The following is a 21,933-nucleotide window of genomic DNA, read 5'->3' as shown; positions in this document are numbered from 1 at the left end:
GGGATTTCATTAAAAACTTTAATTCCAGTAATTTTACATCCTTTACTTTAGAGCTTGAAAGATGCCTCAAGGGTTGCATGTGTGACCTCTGTTAATGTAATTTTCTTCTTACATCTTCAAAGCGGCATATACAATGAATGTAAAGAATTCTCTAACAACAATAGCCAGCATTTAGGTCAATTAATAAAGGAATATTACATATAGTATAAGGGTCAGGCCAGCTAAATAAAATGACTAATTCAACATCACCAATAATTCTAGATTTCAAATAGGACACCAGTTTGTAACCTCTACTTGCAGGGGAAGACATATTCTGTCTCTGCCTGGTCACCTGAATAAAACCATAAGACAGGTAAGTCTCTGTAAATGAACTAAATGTTACTAAAAATGAGAGGGAAAAATACATATTGGGGAAGGTTAGATTTAAACTTACTCGGCTGGTAGTAGTCGTAGATCTTGACCACCGCTGGCTTTAGATTTTGTACTGGGAGCTCCCGTATGATGTCCAGGGTGTGTTTCAAAGGCAATAGTGATGGTAACTGTCGAGAGATTAAATTATTTATTTTTTAAACACGAAAAAAACATATTGGGTCACAATTATTGAAATGCTCTGAGCAGAAGTTTCTGTTTCAGTAACACTCTACTTGACACCCAGCGTGTTAATAGTATTACCCACAAAACCTACCACATATGGCAAAACATTCCATTACACTATAGCCTCCATGTCAACTGCATGTTTATGTTATATACTTTTTAATTGACAGTATTATTGTAGTTGTAATTGCTCTGTTGCTGATAACTGGGATGAATGCAGGAGTAGGTTTCAAGAGCAAGTTATGTAAAATATGATGAAAGTGGCTGTAAAGAATTCATTACAACAACAAAGGATTTAAGAAACAAACTTAAAACGAAAGGAAACATCTTGGCAGGGAAAACACTAATGTGAATAAATGTGTAAGTGTATTCAGACCCTTTACTTGTTGAAGCACCTTTGACAGCAACTACTGCCTTGAGTCTTCTTGGGTATGGCGCTACAAGCTTGGCGCACCTGTATTTGGGGAGTTTCTCCCGTTCCTTTCTGCAGATCCTCTCAAGCTATGTCAGGTTGGATGGAGAGTGTGGCTGCACAGCTATTACCAAGTCTCTCCAGATATGTTTGATTGGCTTCAAGTCCGGGCTCTGGCTGGGCAACTCAAGGACATTCAGAGACTTGTCCCAAAGCCACTTGTCATGACGTTGGCCTCTTTGGGTATAGCAACCCCATCCCCCTCTCCCTGCCTCCTTCAACTAGGCTGCTGTGGTCAGAGGTTGTAAATTCCTGAGAGGATCTCCACATGGACACATAGTCGAGAGAGAGTAAACGTTCATAGAGGACAAAGGAAATCCTTCCACCTCACAGAACTTGAGGTACGAACAAATGTCATGTTCTGGAGAAAGTATAAAAGATCGGTGAAGAATCCAGCTACGAACTGGTCCGTTTGTCACAACTTGGGAAAGCTCATGGGAGACGGTGTGGCCACATTACCATAACGCTGTTTATATAATAGCCTCAGATATGAGGTTTACATCTAATTGTTGTATAAGATGAATGAGTGAGTATGATACTGTTTGTATAATTGTGTTGTATGATTTTGGACTGTTTAAATGAAGAAAAATACAATTCCCTTTTGATTTGAACTAAATCAGAGGACCGCCCCTGAGCCCAGTTAGGGTCAGACATCCTGGGACAGCCTTTTCTGCCATTCCCAATAAAAACCCCACTCGGGTTTTCGATCAGCAGACCGACCTTACCTCAATTACGAGATGGCTAAAGGTTGCAGACCATGTTTTTCTCCATTAGGAGGACAAAGGTTGTAGACCATTGCTGAATCTTTTAACCATACCACGTGGTTAAACTCTTAGACTATCGATACCGACAGAATAAGAACAAGTCTTTGATTTGAATTACTAGTCTGCAGGTAGGAATTCGGTATCATTGAACGTGAAGAACGACAACCGCCGAAACATCCATTCTATAACAAATGTCACTCTGAACAATACCCTCTAACCACAAACAAGAGAGAGAGGGAGAGAGATGGACAATTCTACAAAATAAATTAACTTTTCACCAGCGATCAAGACGACACACGTAGCGTAAATATATATATTGATTGCAATTGTTCCCGAATGAGTGAGCATTCATGTGCAAAGGATTAGCATTTCAATTGTTATAATTATCACTTTGTAGTGACTTCTTAGTCTTAGCCAAACAGTTCAATCTTGGTTTCATCAGACCAAAGAATCTTGTTTCTCATGGTCTGAGAGTCTTTAGGTGCCTTTTGGCAAACTCCAAGAGGGCTGAAATGTGCCTTTTACTGAGGAGTGGCTTCTGTCTGGCTACTACCATAAAAGCCTGATTGGTGGAGTGCTGCACAGATGGTTGTCCTTCTAGAAGGTTCTCCCATCTCCACAGAGGAACTCTGGCGTTCTTTCAGAGTCACCATCAGATTTTTGGTCACCCCCCTGACCAAGGCCCTACTCCCCCGATTGCTCAGTTTGGCCAGGTGGCCAATTAAGAGGTCACTGTGGTCTTGGGGACCTTCAATGCTGCAGACATTTTTTGGTACCCTTCCCCAGATCGGTGCGTCAACACAATCCTGTCTCGGAGCTCTATGGACAATTCCTTCGACCTCATGGCTTGGTTTTTGCTCTGACATGCACTGTCAACTGCGGAACCTACTATAGACAAGTGTGTGCCTTTCCAAATCATGTCCAATCAATTGAATTTACCACAAGTGGACTCCAATCAAGTTGTAGAAACATCTCAAGGATAATCAATAGAAACAGGATGCACCTGAGCTCCAATTTTGAGTCTCAGAGCAAAGGGTCTGAATACTTATGTTAATAAGGTATTTAAGTTTTTAATAAATTAGCAACATTTTCTAAAAACTTGTTTTCTCTTTGTCATTATAGGGTAGGAAAAAAAGGCTGTAATAAACTGTGGAAAAAGTCAATACTTTCCAAATGCACTGTCACCACAAGTACATCAAAATATATATACAGTCACTAGTGAAAGTCTACACACTCCTTGCACATTTTGCTGCCTTATATTAGATTTTTTCCTATCCTTGCCAAATTTTCCAAGAGAGAGAGAACACATACACTAAAACAAAAACGAATACATTAAACTTTTTGTGCAGGTTTAACCTCTTTCTTGCTCTGTATTTTCTTGCTTGAGAATCTGCTATTTTCTAAGAAGCAATTATTTTATTGACCATTTTAATTGAAAACAATCACATTTCCAAAGTGAAAGAAAATTCACAACCAAATTTACTGATCTTGACCAAATTTGACAACAACAATGGACATATGTTGCCCTAAGAGTTGTACAAAGTAGATAGAATGGATATTTTGGTTTTGGTCTCACCTCTGTCAAGTACATTAACACATGGTCATCTTCAGTATCAACACGATCCACTTGAAATGACCTCCTCAGCTGTGAAGACATGCCATACATGTTATTCATCTTGCATTGACAACAAAGTTCATTTTCATGTGAAAGAGGCAAGAGCTACAATACATGGAAAAAGGCCACAGGTAACACCATAAAAGTATGTTATGACAAAAAAAAACTTACCCTCGCCAAAGAGTCTGGGTCTGGAGCAAATCCAGACAGCATTTTCAAATCCACAATAATCATATTGGTGGTCAGCTCCTTTCCAGAATATCTGTGAAAGAAAAGAGGCCCCTGAGATCAAAGTTTGATTTTGACAAGTGCTTGTAAAAATCAAATGAATGGATACTTTGATTATTTTACCAATAAAAATACCAGGTTTCCTGATATGTTTTCTTACTGTTAGGTACAAACTAGAAATTAAATAACCTATACATATAGTGCCCTCTAATTATTGGGACAGTGAAGCATTTTTTTAACAAACAATGACTATGAGGTTAAAGTGCAGACTGTCATCTTTAATTTCAGTGTATTTGCATCCATACCGGGTGAACCGTTTGGAAATTACAGCATTTTTTCTACATAGTTCCCCCATTTTAGGGGACCAAATGTAGGCTATTAGGATAAATGTACATATGTGTATTAAAGTAGTATAAAGTTAAGTATTTGGTCCCATATTCAGAGCATATAATGACTACATCAACCTTGTCACAACAAATGTGTTGGATTCATTTGCTGTTTGTTTTGGTTGTGTTCCATATTATTTTGTGCCCAATAGAAATGTATTGTGTCATTTTAGAGTAACTTTAATTACAAATAAGAATATAATATTTTTCTAAACACATCTATATTACAGACACAAAAGTTACAGATGCTAAAATATCACCCCCCCCCCCCCCCCCCCCCCCCATTTTTTCTTCTGTTATTGTAATGGTGAGAGGTTAGCATGTCTTGGGGGTATGATATTTGTGCGTCTGTAACGGTCTCACTCATCATCATTCACAATTCATTCAGGATTATCTGTAATCATGGTAGCATCCACATTAATATGCACGTTTTTAGAAACATGTTCTATTCTTATTTCCAATAAAAGTGACTCCAAAATGACAATACATTATTTACCATTCATTTCTATTGGGCACAAAATAATCTGAAACCAACAGAAAATGCATCCAACGAATTTGTAGAGTGAATATGTGACCAAGTACTTCATTTTTTACTACTTTAATACACATAAGTGAATTTGTCCCAATACTTTTGGTGTCCTAAAATAGGTGGACTATGTACAAAAAGTGCTGTAAATACCCTGACTTAACCTGTAAATATCCTGACTTCAAATCCACACTTTTGGATTATAGAGCCAAAACAAGAAAAACATGTTTCTTAGTCGCAATAATTACGAAGGGCACTGTAGGTATAAAAACACCAATAGAATTGGGTCAAAAACATTTTTAGACATGCTCTATAATAACACTTTGGAGTGTCATCAATGACCTGCTTGAAATAAAGCTTCAGTAAACGCAAATGTTTCATTCATTCTTACTTACTGAGACTCGAGGTTCAGCGTGACTCTGGGTCTCAAAGAGTTGCTGTTGCAGTCCACCTCTGTCTTCACCTGGATGCTGAGCGTTGTGCTGTCAGTAGGAGTAGGGATGTTGTAGTGGAGCGCCACCTGGGAAAGAGGGAAGAAGTGGTCAGGGGAACAAGGTTGTCTAAAAATATACATTTTACAAGCTTGATTTTTTTAAACTTTTCATAAATTAGATATCAAGCCAGACAAAGCTTCTTAAATGTTTGGACTTCACAGTAATATATAAATCAGATCTTGCCAAATAGGATTGGGAGGAGTGTCTTCACTGACCTGCACTGAGGCACAAGCACTGCCCTTCACTTCCACCGTGTACTTCCCTTCTGTGTCCTGCAGCGCACTCTCCTGGTAGAGAAGCTTGTTGTTTTGGTTCACATTGAAGAGGTGCTGTCCCCCACTGGGAGACTGTACTGTCACTGTGCTGGTGCCCTCTCTACTGAACACCCTGGTGGAGTAGAGAGCCAGGGCCTGGAGGGCCACCACTGTGTCCTAAACACAAACAACAGACAAATGTGTTCAAAATGAATGGAGCTATCCCATTTTACAGAAAGGTTCATTTAAACATTAGTTCAGTTCAAGAGTGGCTATTTCTCATATCCATTCATTATCATTTATTGCCTCCATTTCAGCGGAAGTTAGTTTCACCTGGCTTGACATGACAAGAAGCACATAACATGCCTGTGGTGAAATCAAGGTAATAATGCCTCATTACTAGTGCACAGCACAGGGTGCCATTTCGGACCAAATGTGTTTTGGAAGTATACCTGTGTGGAAGAGAAGCCTCCGTAGGCGTTCTGCTGCCTCACCAGCCACCTGACGATGTGGGAGGCATAGCCCAGGTCAGTGGTAGACAGAGGGGAGGCACTGAGGGAAGCCAGCAGAACGTAGGAGCTGATCTCCACTGCCAGGGAGGCTGAGGTCTCTGAGGAGGTCTGAGTCCAGTGCAGGAGACCCCCTGAGGGATGAGGAACACACAGAGAGAGACAGAGCCTAGCTTATTCATCATTATACATAATATGACAGACACCTGAGTTCTTTGAAATACTAATTTAATTGAGACTAATGTGCCAGATTTGCGGATGGTTTGCACTTTTGTGATTACTCCATTGCCCAGGTAATATCAATCAAGGCAAGACAGCACAAACCTCTCTGGATTACAACCAAATTATGTGAACTATATTACATATTTCATCCCTAAAAAAATACAACTTTTACATTACTGGGTAGTTTACCAATAAAATGGTCTGACGATGATGTGGAACTCATTCTTCAGATCAACCTCCAGTAACCACTAAAAAACATATACTCGGTATACATATCCAGAAAGAAAGAAATTCTCACTCAAATAAATGTTTATAGAAAGTTTGCAAAAATAGATAAGATCTTGCTACCATGGAAAGGAAAATACCTGTCTATTTGTGGAAAAATAACCCTGATTATCCCAGTTAACCTATTTGCTTATGGTCTTGCCTATACCTAGTGACCTGTCTTTAAAATTATTAGCAAAATAAATTCAATATTATTTGAAATGGCAAGCCAGACTTTGGCTTCGGAAAGTATTCAGACCCCTTGACCTTTTCCAAATTTTGTTACATTACAGCAATCTACACAAAATACCCCATAATGACAAAGCGAAAACAGGTTTAGACATTTTTGCAAATCTATTAAAAATAAACAGAAATACCTTATGTATGTATTCAGACCCTTTTCTATGAGACTCGAAATTGAGCTCAGATGCATTCTGTTTCCATTGACCGTCCTTGAGATGTTTCTACAACTTGATTGTATTCCACCAGTGGTAAATTCAATTGATTGGACATGATTTGGAAAGGCACACACACTTGTCTATAATAGGTTCCCGAAGTTGACAGTGCATGTCAGAGCAAAAACCAAGCAATGATGTCGAAGGAATTGTCTGTAGAGCTCCAAGACGTGATTGTGTTGAGGCACCGATCTGGGGAAGGGTGCCAAAAAAATGTCTGCAGCATTGAAGGTCCCCAAGAACACAGTGGCCTCCATCATTCTTAAATGGAAGAAGCTTGGAACCACCAAGACCCTTCCTAGAGCTGGCTGCCCGGCCAAACTGAGGGCCTTGGTCAGGGAGGTGACCAAGAAACCGATGGTCACTCTGAAAGACAACCATCTCTGCAGCACTCCACCAATCAGGCTTTTATGGTAGAGTGGCCAGACGGAAGCCAATCCTCAGTAAAAGTCAGTCATACAAAAGTTATACTTTGTTCCGAACTGGTTCTCTATCAGATTAGTAAGGATGTCTCACCCCATGTTCAATAATGGCCTATTCCCTTTATTCAGATTACAACCTCTCACTTTCGGTTATTTGAAAATGAAATAAATCTCCAAAATATCACAATATCACAAGCCATAGAAAGTTGTTTGCAATTTCAGTTTAAACCACCAGAATAGACAGAACATATAATACAACAAATACTGTGGTTAAACTCAAATATACTAATTGATTAAAAAAACTACACATTAAGGAAAGAAATTCCACAAATGTACTTTTTAACAAGGCACACCTGTTAATTGAAATGCATTCCAGGTGATTACCTCATGAAGCTGGTTGAGAGAATGCCAAGTGTGCAAAGCTGTCATGAAGGCAAAGGGTGGCTACTTTGAAGAATCTCAAATATAAAATATATTTAGATTTGTTTAACACTTTTTTGGTTACTACATGATTCCATACGTGTTATTTCATAGTTTTGATGTCTTCACTATTATTCTACATTCTACTTAGTATCAACACGATCCACTAGAAGTGAACTCCTCAGCTTTGAAGACGTCTTCACTATTATTGTACAATGTAGAAAATAACAACAAAAAAAAGAAAACCCCTTGAATGAGTAGGTGTGTCCAAACTTTTGACTGGTACTTTATATATTTACAAAACAATATATAGGGGATTGGAAATAATGCAGACAATTACATTGATGGAAGCTACAATCTATCTGTAAGCTGATCTACCCCCCCAAAAAAAAGGATATGTCTCACTCTCTCGTATTGCGACCGTGTCCAGGTGCTGCAGAAGCTGGGCCCGGGTCTCCATGTCCCCTGCCAGGGTAAAGGTGTAGGCCAGCAGAGCAGTAGTGTAGGTGTTGGACAAATCACTGGTGGAGTTCTTCAGGCAAGACAAACTGCCGTACAAAACAGGATCCTGGAGCACAAAATAACAGAGCAGCACATTAAGAGACATGTTAGCCTGGTCTCAGATCTGCTAACGGTAACACCTATTCTTATGCTTATTTCTTTGGCTATTTCCAGATAAAAAATATTTTGTGGAGATGCTACTTACCGACACTGACATGTTGAGCTCCAGCATTGAAGCAGTGATGTAGGCCGTCAGTGTGACTTCATCAGTCACCCCACCCTATAAAACAATGTCAAAATACTACAATGTGTATTAAACTACAATTCTGTTGAAAGCATCATTCACAACTTCATGGCTGGTCTGATGAGACACACAACTACATCTTCTTCCATCTTCCTTCAGTTTATTATCATTATACATTTGATATCAATAAGTACCTTCATTCTGTTATTAAAGAGTTTCCCCAATCTGACAAAACACCCATGTTTGCCTTGCTGACTTTCCAACCAACTCGTGGGCTCTTTCATTTGCGCCGGGTCAATATAAATGAAAGACTGTGCTTTGCCAAAGGATCTCAAGACAAAAGCAGTCAGCCTGAGGAAAGAGAACTTGATTTGAATGTCCCGTCATAATACCCACATAAGGTTGTCAATAACATGACTTAGAGCTTGACATTACATGCAATGACAGCTTATTTGAACTGATGTCACATCCATGGTCTGTCAGAGACAATGCCATTTGATTGGTCAATACTTAATTGAAACAAACAGTTATAATGTGTTTACCAGTAGTTGAAAAACACTATACTCACCAAGTATTCCCCGAGCCTTGTCCAAATGTGCTGTATGCACCATCAAAATGCTTGTAGTTCAGCTGCCTTTGGTAACCTGTCGGTGTGTTTTTAGAGTGAACAATAAAGTGACCAAATGTTTTTTATAGTCACTGAGTGTCTGCCCCAAATGGCACCCTATTCCCTGTATAGTACACTACTTTGGCCAGGATAAATCTGTGCACTATGTAGGGAATAGACAGGGTAGGGTAGATTACTTTCTAAAAGGTAATCCGTTACAGTTACTAGTTACCTGTCCATAATTGTCATCAGTAACGTAAATTGTGGATTACCCAAACTCAGTAACGTAATCTAATTACTTTGTTACTTTTGGATGACTTTCCCCTTAAGAAGCATAGAAGATAAAGTATCCATCAAACACATTTGGTGACTTGTGGTCAGACATGCTCAGGTGGAACAAACTCAAACTTAAACAGCCTTTTCAATGCTCAATTGAATGTCATTGAGGAAACAGGAAGGTGTCAATGTGTTTTTCAGCAAACATTCTTTCTGAATTTAAATTGGCAATAATCTAGATTTTGAAAAGTATCTGTAATCTGATTACAATATTTTAGCTGGTAGCTGATTACAGTGACTGTTTTTTTTGGTCATCAGATTACAAGGAACAGATTATAGATGTAATCAGTTACTCCCCAACCCTGGGTGTGCCATTTGGGATGCATCCTCAATATTCTCTGATCAAATTATTTCAGTGGGAAAACATCCCGAAGTCCCTACATGTGCTGGGTCAGTGATGCACTGTCGATAAGACACTGTGATGTCATCTCTGCTGGAGCTCTATAATTTACATGATAGCAGGGTCACAGTCATTAGGGCACACTGTGGTGAAACGTAAAAAAATGTTATTCAATTAAAAAAAAAAAAAAGCTTCTGATTGGACAAATCCAGCCCTGTTTCAGTCAGTTTTCTTCCGTTTGGTGTCTAATCAATACGATCTATATGTTGAGGGACTCTTACCACTAGTGAGGAACTTGTTAGCCTTGTCTCGAATTGCTGGAGTGAGCTGCTCTGTGTTCCTCAGGTACTCGAGTATGTAGATATTGGGGGCGAGGAGGGCCATATTCTGCTCTCCACACCCATACGGCATCTGCAGCAGTCCATCCAGGTTCTTGAGGGCCCGACCCAGGATGTCCCCTACAGAGAAACATGGGACTTCTGTAAGACTGACCTCTTTAGCAAACAGCAGCATTATTCGCTGGAGAAGGGTTGTTTTTCCCACCACTACGCCTCAAAAAACTCACTACACCTCTAAATGATACAATGGTATATTACCCAGGACTGAGAGAGAAATTCGATCAGACCCATCTACCACATTCTTGGGGAGTTGCAGTTCCACCTCCTCTGTCAGAGTTTCTCCTGTGGACACAGATGATAAGATGAATGGAGATGATCAGTTCAATCAAAGTGAACATTCAACATTCATGCATTACTGACCAGTTGGACACAGCAACCAGTTGTAGGTGTCGGTCTTCTCTGTTCCCTCTGCCTGAGAGGAGAGGAGATTGTTTTCAGTCAAAGGCACTAGATGGTATCTGTACATCAGTAAGTTCCATAACAGCAGTAGACTACATACCTTCACTAGCAGGCTCTTTGTAACTGTGTCGATACGTCCTCTCTCTGGTACGTTCACAATCTCATTGTCACATGCAGTGTGGGACTGGACAGCCTCTGCACTAATGGACACATTCAAATCCCCTACACACACATTGACAAACAGAGCACAACACAGGTTACACAACATCCAATACGGTGACTGAGAGTACACAACTCAGATTAACATCCATTCAGCTGTTTGAACAGTTGAATGGAGACTGGTGACTTACCCAGGACAGAGGGTGCCATTGTCCAACTGAAGGTCTTTCGTCCATTGGCACACAAGCATGATGAATACTGGACATCATTCAGGGGTGTGAGAGTGTAGTCTAAGGAAGGAGCCGGAGTCACAGAAACCTGCCCAAGAGGAACACTTGTAAGACAACATGGAAAACCCAAGACTGATACACTGGGTGTAATAAAAAATAAATAAACACTGACTAGGCAAACTGCAACAAAACACAACATTTTATACAACTTGAGAAACTCATGAAACAACTCAAGAAATGATCATGATGCAGTGCCGTACCATGATGCATTTGGACAGGTAGTTGAACACAGTGGCCTTCAGCTCAAAATGCTCTCCACGGATGATGGAGTAGGGCAGGGTGAGCTCTAGGAAGAAAGGCTGGAAGACAGTGATCTCCACAGGAGGAGCCAGACCGAAGCCGCCAGGGGCCAGGCAGAATGCCTCTGTCTCCCAGGTGGTGATGGTGTCTGGGACTGTAAGGGGCACGTCTGCTGATCCAGACTCCCTGTAATACAGAGGTCAGAGTTCAAACAGAATGCCTCTGTCTCCCAGGTGGTGATGGTGTCTGGGACTGTAAGGGGAATGTCTAGTGTTCCAGATTCCCTGTAATAAAGAAGTCAAAGGTCAAACAGAAAGCCACTAAGTGAAAATAGAAACATTTAGCCAAATGGGTAAATTGAGGCACACTTGTTTCTAGGAACCCATACACAAAATGTATAATTTGACCAAATATTTAGTAAGAAGTAATCATTTGATGGAGTCTGTAAAGGAAGAAACCACATGGAAAAAGTGGCAAGCAACTTATGTCCAAAAAACAGATATTAATTTATTGTGTTATAGGTTTCATGATCCTTGTATCTAAAGCAGATAATTAAGATTGTTCTATACATAATTTGGGGTCTCTACAAGCTACATCGAATAGATAGCACACTAGTTCCCAATTTGGAAATACTCACATTAATAAATAAAATAATGCTGTATTAGATTAATGTTTTTAAACGTTTTAAAATATCTGGTGTTAGGAGTGAAAGTAATCCAAAAGTAATTAAAAGGCAATCGGATTACGTTACTCATTTTGAGTAATCGATTACATTGCTGATGAATTTATTTTTCAAGTACTGTAACGGACTACATTTTTCAAGTAATCCGCCCAACCCTTAATGCAAGAGGTTATCGCTGGGATATGACGTAACAGGCCTGGCCTGTGTTAAAAGTGTTCTTTTTTTTAAAGTACAAAGCGTTTGTTAGGTTTTATACTTGTGTTAAAAAATGCTTAAAACACTTAAAAGACAAAGCTGTTGTGTTTGTGTTGAATTGTGTTTCGGAAATAGAGAGATATGAACCAAGTTACCATCCAACAGTCTTGCGCGCATAAAGTACGTCGGATAAAAAAATGTATGGCCTGATGGAAACAGATCATTTGTCTGTAAAAATGTTCAATTGTTGACCCCAATAAATATGCTAGACAAGGTGGGACCTTTTTGTGTCAGTAAAACAAATTATGCGAGAAATGGCGGTAGAAACGCTTTTATGCACAAATATTGATATAATAACCATCATATCTAAGTAAAACTTGGAATCATGCGGTCCTCCCACTACGACTAGGGAAAGTATTAGGCTACAGATGAAATAAATTATGAAGAACTTCATAAAATGGTGATGAGGTTGATGCTCTTTTACAATAAATATTGAGGGTTTTATTCTGGTGACATGATGATCGATGCTTGGCCGTCATTTGACAAATAAAAATAATGTCCATAATAATCTCATCATATAGTACATTTGATGGAAACATCTCTGGTGGGCAAATATGCATGTTGTTTTTATGCAGAGTTTTTTAAATATTTGCATGGAAATCTGTCCCCAATCGGAGGGAAACCTAGCTATGGTTTTAAAAAGGTAGTGGTAATATTTTGTTCAGTACAGAAATGTGTAGGCAGCTTACTTACCCTGTACTGTGGGGTAAATTGTGCCAAGAGAACATTTTTTGGGGGACAAGCTTTGCTTTCAATACTCTAATGTTTACATTAATTCTGATTATTTCCAGGGATACACAACATCCTGAAATATATGAAGATATCTTTGGTAGAAAGAATACTAGATTTCCCTTTACGGAGTGATGTTGAATGTAAAACATGTATAAATTTACACCACGCACCCCTACTCTGTACTGCAGTTTAATGAGGTACAGGTTCCTAATCTGGACCACTAATGTATGTTTTGATATAGGCGGGTTGGTTGTTTTGCAACAAAACCGACACGTACGCAACTATGGGGCAAAGCAGACGGTGTTGGCTTAGATTGTTGACAACAAGTAAACTATATTTTGCCTCCAAATGTTTATTGAAAACGTAAATACATTTGTACAATGAGAACTTGTTGTATCTCAAATGCATCGTTACAGTTGTTGGTTAGCTAGCCTGTTGATCCTACTTGAGACGCAGACGTCTCAACTAGGCACCTGGAAATGCAAATGCGCTACGCTAAATGCTAAATGTACTCGTTAAAACTCAAACGTTCATTAAAACACACATGCAGGGTATTGAATTAAAGCTACACTCGTTGTGAATCTAGCCAACAAGTCAGATTTTTAAAATGCTTTTCGGCGAAAGCATGAGAAGCTATTATCTGATAGCATGCAACACCCCAATATACCTGAAGGGGACGTAAATAAAATAATTAGCGTAGCCGACGCTACACAAAACGCAGAAATAAAATATAACACATTCATTACCTTTGATGATATTCTTTGTTGGCACTCCTATATGTTCCATAAACATCACAATTGGGTCTTTTTCCCGATTAAATCCGTCCATGTATGCCCAAAATATCCATTTGTATAGCCTGTCTGGTTCAGGAAAAAAGCTCTCTTCCAACACGCAACGTCATTTTTAAAAATTATATAAGTTGCCTATATTCTTTGACAAAACACTTCAACCTACTTTTGTAACCCAACTTTAGGTATTTGTAAACGTTAATAAGCGATCAAATTGATCACTGGGCGATCTGTATTCAATTGCAGCTACTCAAGAAAACAATGTCCCTTTTTCTCTCTCCCAAAATGGATTGCTGTATGCTGGATGGAATGAAGGATCTATTTGTCATAAAACAAAGGATTTTTGTCAATGAAAATTACGTTTTTGGCTACATCGTGTGGAAGCTGTAGGAATTGCAATCTCTGCCCTATTTAATTTGGTGTCCCTTAAACAATACATGCAAGTGGCGCATGGATATTTTTTTCAGTTTTCAGTGACCAGTTTTTCTTGCGCTTTTCGATGAAACACACGCTCTGTTATAGTCACAGCCGTGATTTAACCCGTTTTAGAAACTTCAGAGTGTTTTCTATCCACACATACTAATCATATGCATATACTATATTCCTGGCATGAGTAGCAGGACGCTGAAATGTTGCGCGATTTTTAACAGAATGTTCGAAAAAGGAGGGGGTAGACTTAACAGGCTAGCTAAAGAATTTTTGCCATATTAGCATAGACATGACATGACTCAAAACATGGTATCAATAACAAGATACAACGAGCTAAAACGAGCCACCGACTATTCCCCACATGGCAGCATCTTGTCATTGTTGCTAATTATCTGACCGTTCAGAATGATAACATAACACAGCCTTCTGCCTCAACAATGCACAAGCATTATTTTTGTGATGTCCTGCCATCCAATCTATAAGGCAACAGCCTCACTGTGCAGTGCTCTTACCCAACTTCCACAAGATCCCATATCCATGTCTCGGGGAAGAACGTACGAACTGTCTGTATGGGTGGTGGAGCTGGAGCGGCACTAAATCCATCACCGGGTACTCCACCAAGTCCAGCTTGACCCAGAAGGCTGTACACGGCTATAGGATCGGAGTATTGTCTGTAGGATACTTCTAAAACAAAACAGTCATTCTCATGTTAGAATCAGCCTGGTCAAACCAGACTGAATGCCGCTTTCAACGGTGATGCGTAGAGTGTTCGGACTGGTTTAATCAGGTGATGGGTTCTGACTTCTAAACTTGAAAACATGAAATATCCATATCACTGAGGGAGAGAGGGGAATGTAGAACATTTCCATTCTGTGAGAATATGTTATTGTTAGACATCAGGAATCCCATGGGAAGGAGAAGGGCCACAGTCTGGTACAAGTCAACAGGACAGCCGTGAGTTGGGGAGGAGTGAGGTATTTGGGCTGAGATCAGGTCAGATGAATTGAGTAAGAACAGATATCACTAAAGTTCTGTCTAGCAACTGGCTGTTCCGATGTGTAAGGACACAGCATAGGAGGAAGGGTTAAATACCAATGCTTGTGGTGCCGAAGAGGATGTCTGACGTTTTACATGCCCTCAATCAGCCCGACTAACCGGTGTCTGTGTGTAGCCTCGCTACTTTTATTGCCTCGCTACTGTATATAGTCTCACTACTATTATTTTTCAGTGTCTTTTTACTGTTGTTTTTATTTCTTTACTTGCCTATTGTTCACCCAATACCTTTTTTGCACTATTGGTTAGAGACTGTAAGTAAGCATTTCACTGTTCGGCGAACGTGACAAATAAACTTTGATTTGATTTGATTGTGCGATTTCGTTCATTTTTTCGCGTTTGTAACTTATGTTTTAACTTATTTTGTACATAATGTTGCTGCTACCTTCTCTTATGACCAAAAATAACTTCTAGACATCAGAACTGGGATTACTCTCCACGGACTGGAAGACACTTTTTCCTTTAACGAGTCGAACGAGAAAGATATACTGCTCTCCTGGGAACAGACCGAGATCCCCGTCATTTGCATGAAGAAAAGACAGAGGAAAAGAGGACGCAGATCAGGTTGCCATCTGAGAATCCGTAGGCGAGCGAGTAAACTCCCAATTCCATCAATTCTTCTTGCTAACATGTAATCTTTGGAAAATAAAAATGGATGACCTATGATTACGATTATCCTACCAACGGGACATTAAGAACTATAATATATTATGTTTCACTTCTGCACCGGCAGAACAGAGAAGCTACTTTTGGTAAGACAAGGGGTAGGGGTGTGTGTCTTTTTGGCATTAACAGCTGGTGCGCGATGTCTAATATTAAGGTCTTAACGTATTGCTCGCCTGAGGTAGAGTACCTTATGATAAGCTGTAGACCACACTATCTACCAAGAGAGTTCTCATCTGTATTATTCGTAGCCATCTATTTACCACCACAGACTGATCTTGGCACTAAGACCACACTCAACCAACTATAAGGCCATAAGCAAGCAAGAAAATGCTCACCCAGAAGCGGTGCTCATAGTGGTCGGGGACTTTAATGCAGGCAAACTTAAATCAGTTTTAACACATTTTTACCAGCATGTTACATGTGCAACCAGAGGGGGGGAAAAAAACTCTAGACTACCTTTGCTCCACACGCTGAGATGCATACAAAGCTCTCCCCCGCCCTCCATTTGCCATATCTGACCATACTTCTATCCTCCTGATTCCTGCTTACAAGCAAAAACTAAAGCCGGAAGTACCAGTGACTCGGTCAATATGGAAGTGGTCAGATGGCGCAGATGCTACTCTACAGGACTGTAGAGTCCCGCTTTCAAGGAGCGGGACACTAATCCGGACGCCTATAAGAAATCCTGCTATGCCCTCAGACGAACCATCAAACAAGCAAAGCGTCAATGCAGGATTAAGATTGAATACTACTACACCGGGTCTGACGCTCGTCGAATGTGGCAAGGCTTGAAAACTATTACGGACAACAAAGGGAAACCCAGACTCGAGCTGCCCAGTGACGCGAGCCAACCAGACTAGCTGAATGCTGTTAATGCTCGCTTCGAGTCAAGTAACACTGAAGCATGCACGAGAGCACCAGCTGTTCCGGATGACTGTGTGGTAACGATCTCAGTAGCCGATGCGAGCAAGACCTTTAAACAGGTCAACATTCACAAAGCAGCGGGTCCAGATGGACTACCAGGACGTGTACTCAAAGCATGCACTGACCAACTGACAAGTGTCATCACTGACATTTTCAACCTCTCCCTAACTGAGTTTGTAATACCAACATGTTTCAAGCAGACCACCATTGTCCCTGTGCCCAAGGAAGCGAAGGTAAGCTGCCTAAATGATTACCACCTGTAGCACTCACGTCGGTAGCCATGAAGTGCTTTGAAAGGCTGGTCATGGCTCACATCAACAGCATCCTCTCGGATACCCTAGACCCACTCCAATTCGCATACCGCCCCAACAGATCCACAGATGAAGCAATCTCAATCGCACTCCACACTGCCCATTCCCACCTGGAAAAAAAGGAACACCTATGTGAGAATGATGTTCATTGACTACAGCTCAGCGTTCAACACCATTGTGTCCATGAAAACTCATCACTAAGCTAAGGACCCTGGGACTAAACACCTCCATCTGTAACTGGATCATGGATTTCCTGATGGGCCACCCCAAGGTGGTAAGGGTAGGCAATAACACATCCACCACGCTGATCCTCAACACTGGGGCCCCTCAGAGGTGTGTACTTAGTCCCCTCCTGTACTCCCTGTTCAGCCACGACTGCGTGGCCAAACACGATTCTAACACCATCATTAAGTTTGCTGATGACACAACAGTGGTAGGCCTGATCACAACGATGAGACAGCCTATAGGGAGGTCGTCAGAGAACTGGTGCCAGGACAACAACCTCTCCCTCAATGTGAGCAAGATAAAGGAGCCGATCATGGACTACAAGAAAAGGGGGCTGAACATGCCCCCATTAACATCGACGGGGCTGTAGTGGAGCAGGTCAAGAGTTTCAAGTTCCTTGGTGTCTACATCACCAACGATTGATCATGGTCCAAACACACAATGACAGTCGTGAAGAGGGCATGACAAAACCGTTTCCCCCTCAGGAGACTGAAAAGATTTGGCATGAGTCCCCAGATCCTCAAAAAGTTCTACAGCTGCACCATCGAAAGCACTGGTTGCATCACCGCCTGGTATGGCAACTTCTCGGCATCTTCAGTACATCACTGGGGCCAAGCTTCCTGCAATCCAGGACCTATATAATAGGCGGTGTCAGAGGAAAGCCCATAAAATTGTCAGAGACTCCAGTCACCCAAGTCATAGACTTTTCTCTGCTACCGCACAGAAAGCGGTACCGGAGTGCCAAGTCTAGGACCAAAAAGGCTCCTTAACAGCTTCTACCCCCAAGCCATAAGACTGCTGAACAATTAATCAATTGGCCACCGGACTATTACATTGACCCCCCCATCTGATTGGTACACTGCTGCTACTCGCTGCGTATTATCTATGCATAGTCACTTCACCCCTACCTACATGTATAAATTACCTCTAACCTGTACCCGCATACACTAACTCGGTACCGGTACCCTGTGTATATAGCTCATTATCGTTATGTTATTGTGTTACTTTATCATTTTTTATTTTAGTTTATTTGGTAAATATTTTCTTAACTCTTCTTGAACTGCACTGTTGGTTAAGGGCTTGCAAGTAAGCATTTCACGGTAAGGTCTACACTTGTTGTATTCGACACATGTGATAAATAAAGTTTGATTTGATTTGTGTGACTATGTCTTTGTCTGTTCAGCTGTCTGACCCTATGGCTGAAACTTAGCTTGAGCTTTTCATAGTTGTCCGTTTTTACTCTGTTGTTTAGAACCTAACACAAGCTATGTTAGAATAACAAAAACCATACATTTCCCAAGATTCACCAAAGACGTGGTAAGGAGGACATCTCACCATAGGGGCGATGGTACTCTTTCCCCTTGTAACTTAGGCAGGAAGGTACTTTTATAACCAAGTTAGTTGCCAGCTTCAGTCCTAGGTTCTAGAAATATCAGAATCACAAACAAGAGAGTTCAATATTAATGAATGTCTCCGTTTAATTTTTCTATTCTATATGTATTTTTTGCCTCAAAAAGGCTATTTTAGAAATGTATAATTTAAGAAGATGAATGCATGGTAACGGAATGGTAACTGATTCTTATGAGAGGTGAAAACAGGCTTCAAGTTAAGAGAAAACAAGGCAGAAGTTACCTGAAAAACTTCAAAAGGTTCATTTTGTCTGTCAGTTGGTCCATCTGGGTATGGTATTACATATCTCCTTGGTCTTACACGTAAACATGACACTGGATCTTCAAGCTCGTAGGGAATGTGTGTTGTCTCCTTGACTGGTAACAAATCAAATATCTGGAATGAGATAATAAGGAGACGTGAAATGACCTTGTTCATTGGGCACCAAACAGAAGGCAGTGACTACTTGGACTTGTCTAATAAGAAATGCTCAATGTCAACAGTGAAAAGGCAACCCCCGGGATGCTGGCCTTCTAGGCAGAGTTGCAAAGAAAAAGCCATATCTCAGACTGGCCAATAAAAATAAAATATTAAGATGGGCAAAAGAATCCAGACACTGGACAGGGGAACTCTGCCTAGAAGACCAGCATCCCGGAGTCGCCTCTTCACTGTTGACGTTGAGACTGGTGTTTTGCGGGTAATATTTAATGAAGCTGCCAGTTGAGGACTTGTGATGCGTCTGTTTCTCAAACTAGACACTAATGTACTTGTCCTCTTGCTGTGCACCGGGGCCTCCCACTCCTTTCTATTCTGGTTAGGGCCAGTTTGCGCTGTTCTGTGAAGGGAGTTGTACACAGCTTTGTACGAGATCTTCAGTTCCTTGGCAATTTCTCGCATGGAATAGCCTTCAATACTCAGAACAAGAATAGACTGATGAGTTTCAGAAGAAAGTCCTTTGTTTCTGGCCATTTTGAGCCTGTAATCAAACCCACAAATGCTGATGCTACAGATTCTCAATCTCAACTAGTCTAAAGAAGACACGTTTTATTGCTTTTTTTTCTACTGTGTTATTGACTTGTTTATTGTTTACTCCATGTGTACCTCTGTGTTGTTGTCTGTTCACACTGCTATGCTTTATCTTGGCCAGGTTGCAGTTGTAAATGAGAACTTGTTCTCAACTAGCCTACCTGGTTAAATAAAGGTGAAATAAAAATAAATAAATAAATCAGCACAACAGTTTTCAGCTGTGCAAATATAATTGCAAAAGGGTTTTCTAATGATCAATTAGCCTTTTAAAATGATAAACTTGGATTAGCTAACACAACGTGTCATTGGAACACAGGAGTGATGGTTGCTGATAATGGGCCTTTGTACACCTATGTAGATATTCCATAAAAAAAATCTGCCGTTTCCAGCTACAATAGTCATTTACAACATTAACAATGTCTACATTCTATTTCGGATCAATTTGATGTTATTTTAATGGACAAAAAAGTGATTCTGTCAAAAACAAGGACATTTCTAAGTTACCCCAAACTTTTGAACGGTAGTGTATGCCGCTGACTCATGTGAGTATAGTGTAGAGAATCATTGTACCATCTAAACCACTGTGAAATATTGGTGTTTCAGCTGTTTGAAGATAATGTACAAAACCAAAAGTAAAAAAGAAATAGCACACAGAACAGATATACTGCTTCTTAGACTTGCATTCACGTAGATCTATAACTCACATTTCCACTTTAAGTACCAATATGGATATGCTTTCCAGCACACCAAATGGCCCACTGTGAACAGACCCACTCCATATCTGCTGTAGTCACTTCTTATTCCCCTGAAGCTGGTTGTTGTGGCCAGCACCACAAAAGCTGTTTATATGGTGGTATGACTGTTGACATTCACTTCAGTAAGCTCTGTTACCTTGTTAGCATCCAGCCTCTTCCCTGGTTCCATGATGTGAACACTCTTGTCCACAGCACTGAGGCCACAGAGGGAGCCGGGCTGGGCCGAGAGCTGCAGGGTGTTCTCCTCCCCTGGGACTGCTTTTGAGGGTGAGAACTCCACAAACACCTGGCACACAGGATACATGATACACCTTTAGTGTCTGTTGTAAATATGTACCATTTGTGTTAAAATGGTCGCTAGCTAGCTTGTGTACTCCCTTTAGCGTCAGCATGAGCATTGTCGTCGGGAATGCATTACTATTTAGCATGCTTATTAGCGATTAGCATGTGTTAGCTTTTGTCTGTGGTGCTAGGCAATTTTCGGTTGTAGGTCGCTCATGCTTATTATGTTTTATAATGTGTTGATCTTTCTACATTGCTCCATTGTTTATTTGTGCATCTAGTATGTGTTTGGGTCCAGTTTAGTTTGTTGACATGCAAATAGGCATATTTTTCCCATACTGTGCTATAGCCTAAGTTCTCCTATACTTTCTTTTACAAAACCACAATTAACGTTAGTATCAGAGAGGGTGGTGTTGTATTTCTGTGTGTGGATCTTCATTAAACCCTAGAACTAGAACTACTGCTTCCTGCTCGTGTTCTGAACGGACACCTGCTTCCAGTCTAAAATCCAGCACCTACGTTTTTTTATTGGTTCTTCGAATTCATAAACAACCCATATTTTTCACATACATACACACACACACACACACACACACCTTGTGTCTGAAGCATTTCTCAGAGGGGAAGTTCATGCTGTGGGCGATTATAGCCTCGCTGGGTAGCATACTGTACACCAGGACCTGTACCAACGGCGTCATCTCTGGAACCACGGCCAACTTCAAGGTGACTTCACCCTCAGTTACTGCAAAGCAAGAGCATATCACACTGAGTACGTTTACATGCACCGTAATAATTCGATATTAAACGGATTATGGCTGAAAACAGATTATGCAATAGTCACCTTACACTTTATCTTAATCGGTGTGAAGCCAAACTCAAAGAAAGCATACACCGATGTTAAGGGAATTTTTATCAATGATGACTAATTATGTATACATTTCAACCAGGCCTGATGAATCAGAATACTATTATGTTACTGCATATGTACTAATCAGAATAATATTATGTTACTGTATATGTACTAATCAGAATACTATTATGTTACTGTATATGTATGAACTTTCTCTTTAATCTTAGTTCTGAATATAATGTGTGCAAATAATCAAGAATGAGATCAATGACAGTCTGTTCCTTGGCAGAAATGAATTAACTATATCTCCAGACTGACTAGAATGCTTATCTACACTGGCTGACCTTGGCTCTAGGCGAGGAGGGAACTCTTGAGAACTATAGAGCCTTTCTACCAGTGTCAAGAAGAGACGGAACATTTAGAAAAC

The 21,933-nt window shown here is 40.4% G+C and overlaps 1 protein-coding gene across 6 annotated transcripts in view; it reads right to left on the bottom strand.

The window, feature by feature from the left end:
- Positions 1-21,933, bottom strand: part of LOC118944024 (alpha-2-macroglobulin-like) — a 39,502-nt gene continuing 17,569 nt past the window's right edge. For 2 of the 6 annotated variants that reach the window (XM_036961398.1, XM_036961402.1), the window contains exons 14-36: positions 21,253-21,398; positions 20,511-20,660; positions 18,837-18,989; positions 18,540-18,627; positions 14,538-14,709; positions 11,360-11,423; positions 11,100-11,261; positions 10,801-10,927; positions 10,551-10,672; positions 10,412-10,463; positions 10,250-10,333; positions 9,935-10,111; positions 8,939-9,014; positions 8,565-8,721; positions 8,332-8,406; positions 8,031-8,193; positions 5,786-5,976; positions 5,295-5,510; positions 4,981-5,105; positions 3,617-3,707; positions 3,407-3,475; positions 434-539; positions 1-331 (exon numbers count right to left, since the gene is read on the bottom strand). In XM_036961398.1, coding sequence (XP_036817293.1) covers positions 291-331; positions 434-539; positions 3,407-3,475; positions 3,617-3,707; positions 4,981-5,105; positions 5,295-5,510; positions 5,786-5,976; positions 8,031-8,193; positions 8,332-8,406; positions 8,565-8,721; positions 8,939-9,014; positions 9,935-10,111; positions 10,250-10,333; positions 10,412-10,463; positions 10,551-10,672; positions 10,801-10,927; positions 11,100-11,261; positions 11,360-11,423; positions 14,538-14,709; positions 18,540-18,627; positions 18,837-18,989; positions 20,511-20,660; positions 21,253-21,398 — 2,807 coding nt within the window. In that variant the 3' untranslated portion in view covers positions 1-290. Of the gene's footprint in view, positions 332-433; positions 540-3,406; positions 3,476-3,616; positions 3,708-4,980; positions 5,106-5,294; positions 5,511-5,785; positions 5,977-8,030; positions 8,194-8,331; positions 8,407-8,564; positions 8,722-8,938; positions 9,015-9,934; positions 10,112-10,249; positions 10,334-10,411; positions 10,464-10,550; positions 10,673-10,800; positions 10,928-11,099; positions 11,326-11,359; positions 11,424-14,537; positions 14,710-18,539; positions 18,628-18,836; positions 18,990-20,510; positions 20,661-21,252; positions 21,399-21,933 lie in introns of all 6 variants that reach the window. The other 4 variants (XM_036961399.1, XM_036961403.1, XM_036961400.1 and 1 more) reach the window with 3 other exon arrangements.

Source organism: Oncorhynchus mykiss, chromosome 24 (assembly GCF_013265735.2).
Source record: "Oncorhynchus mykiss isolate Arlee chromosome 24, USDA_OmykA_1.1, whole genome shotgun sequence".
NCBI classification, from domain to species: Eukaryota; Metazoa; Chordata; class Actinopteri; order Salmoniformes; family Salmonidae; genus Oncorhynchus; species Oncorhynchus mykiss.
This window is presented reverse-complemented; position numbering and strand designations above follow the sequence as displayed.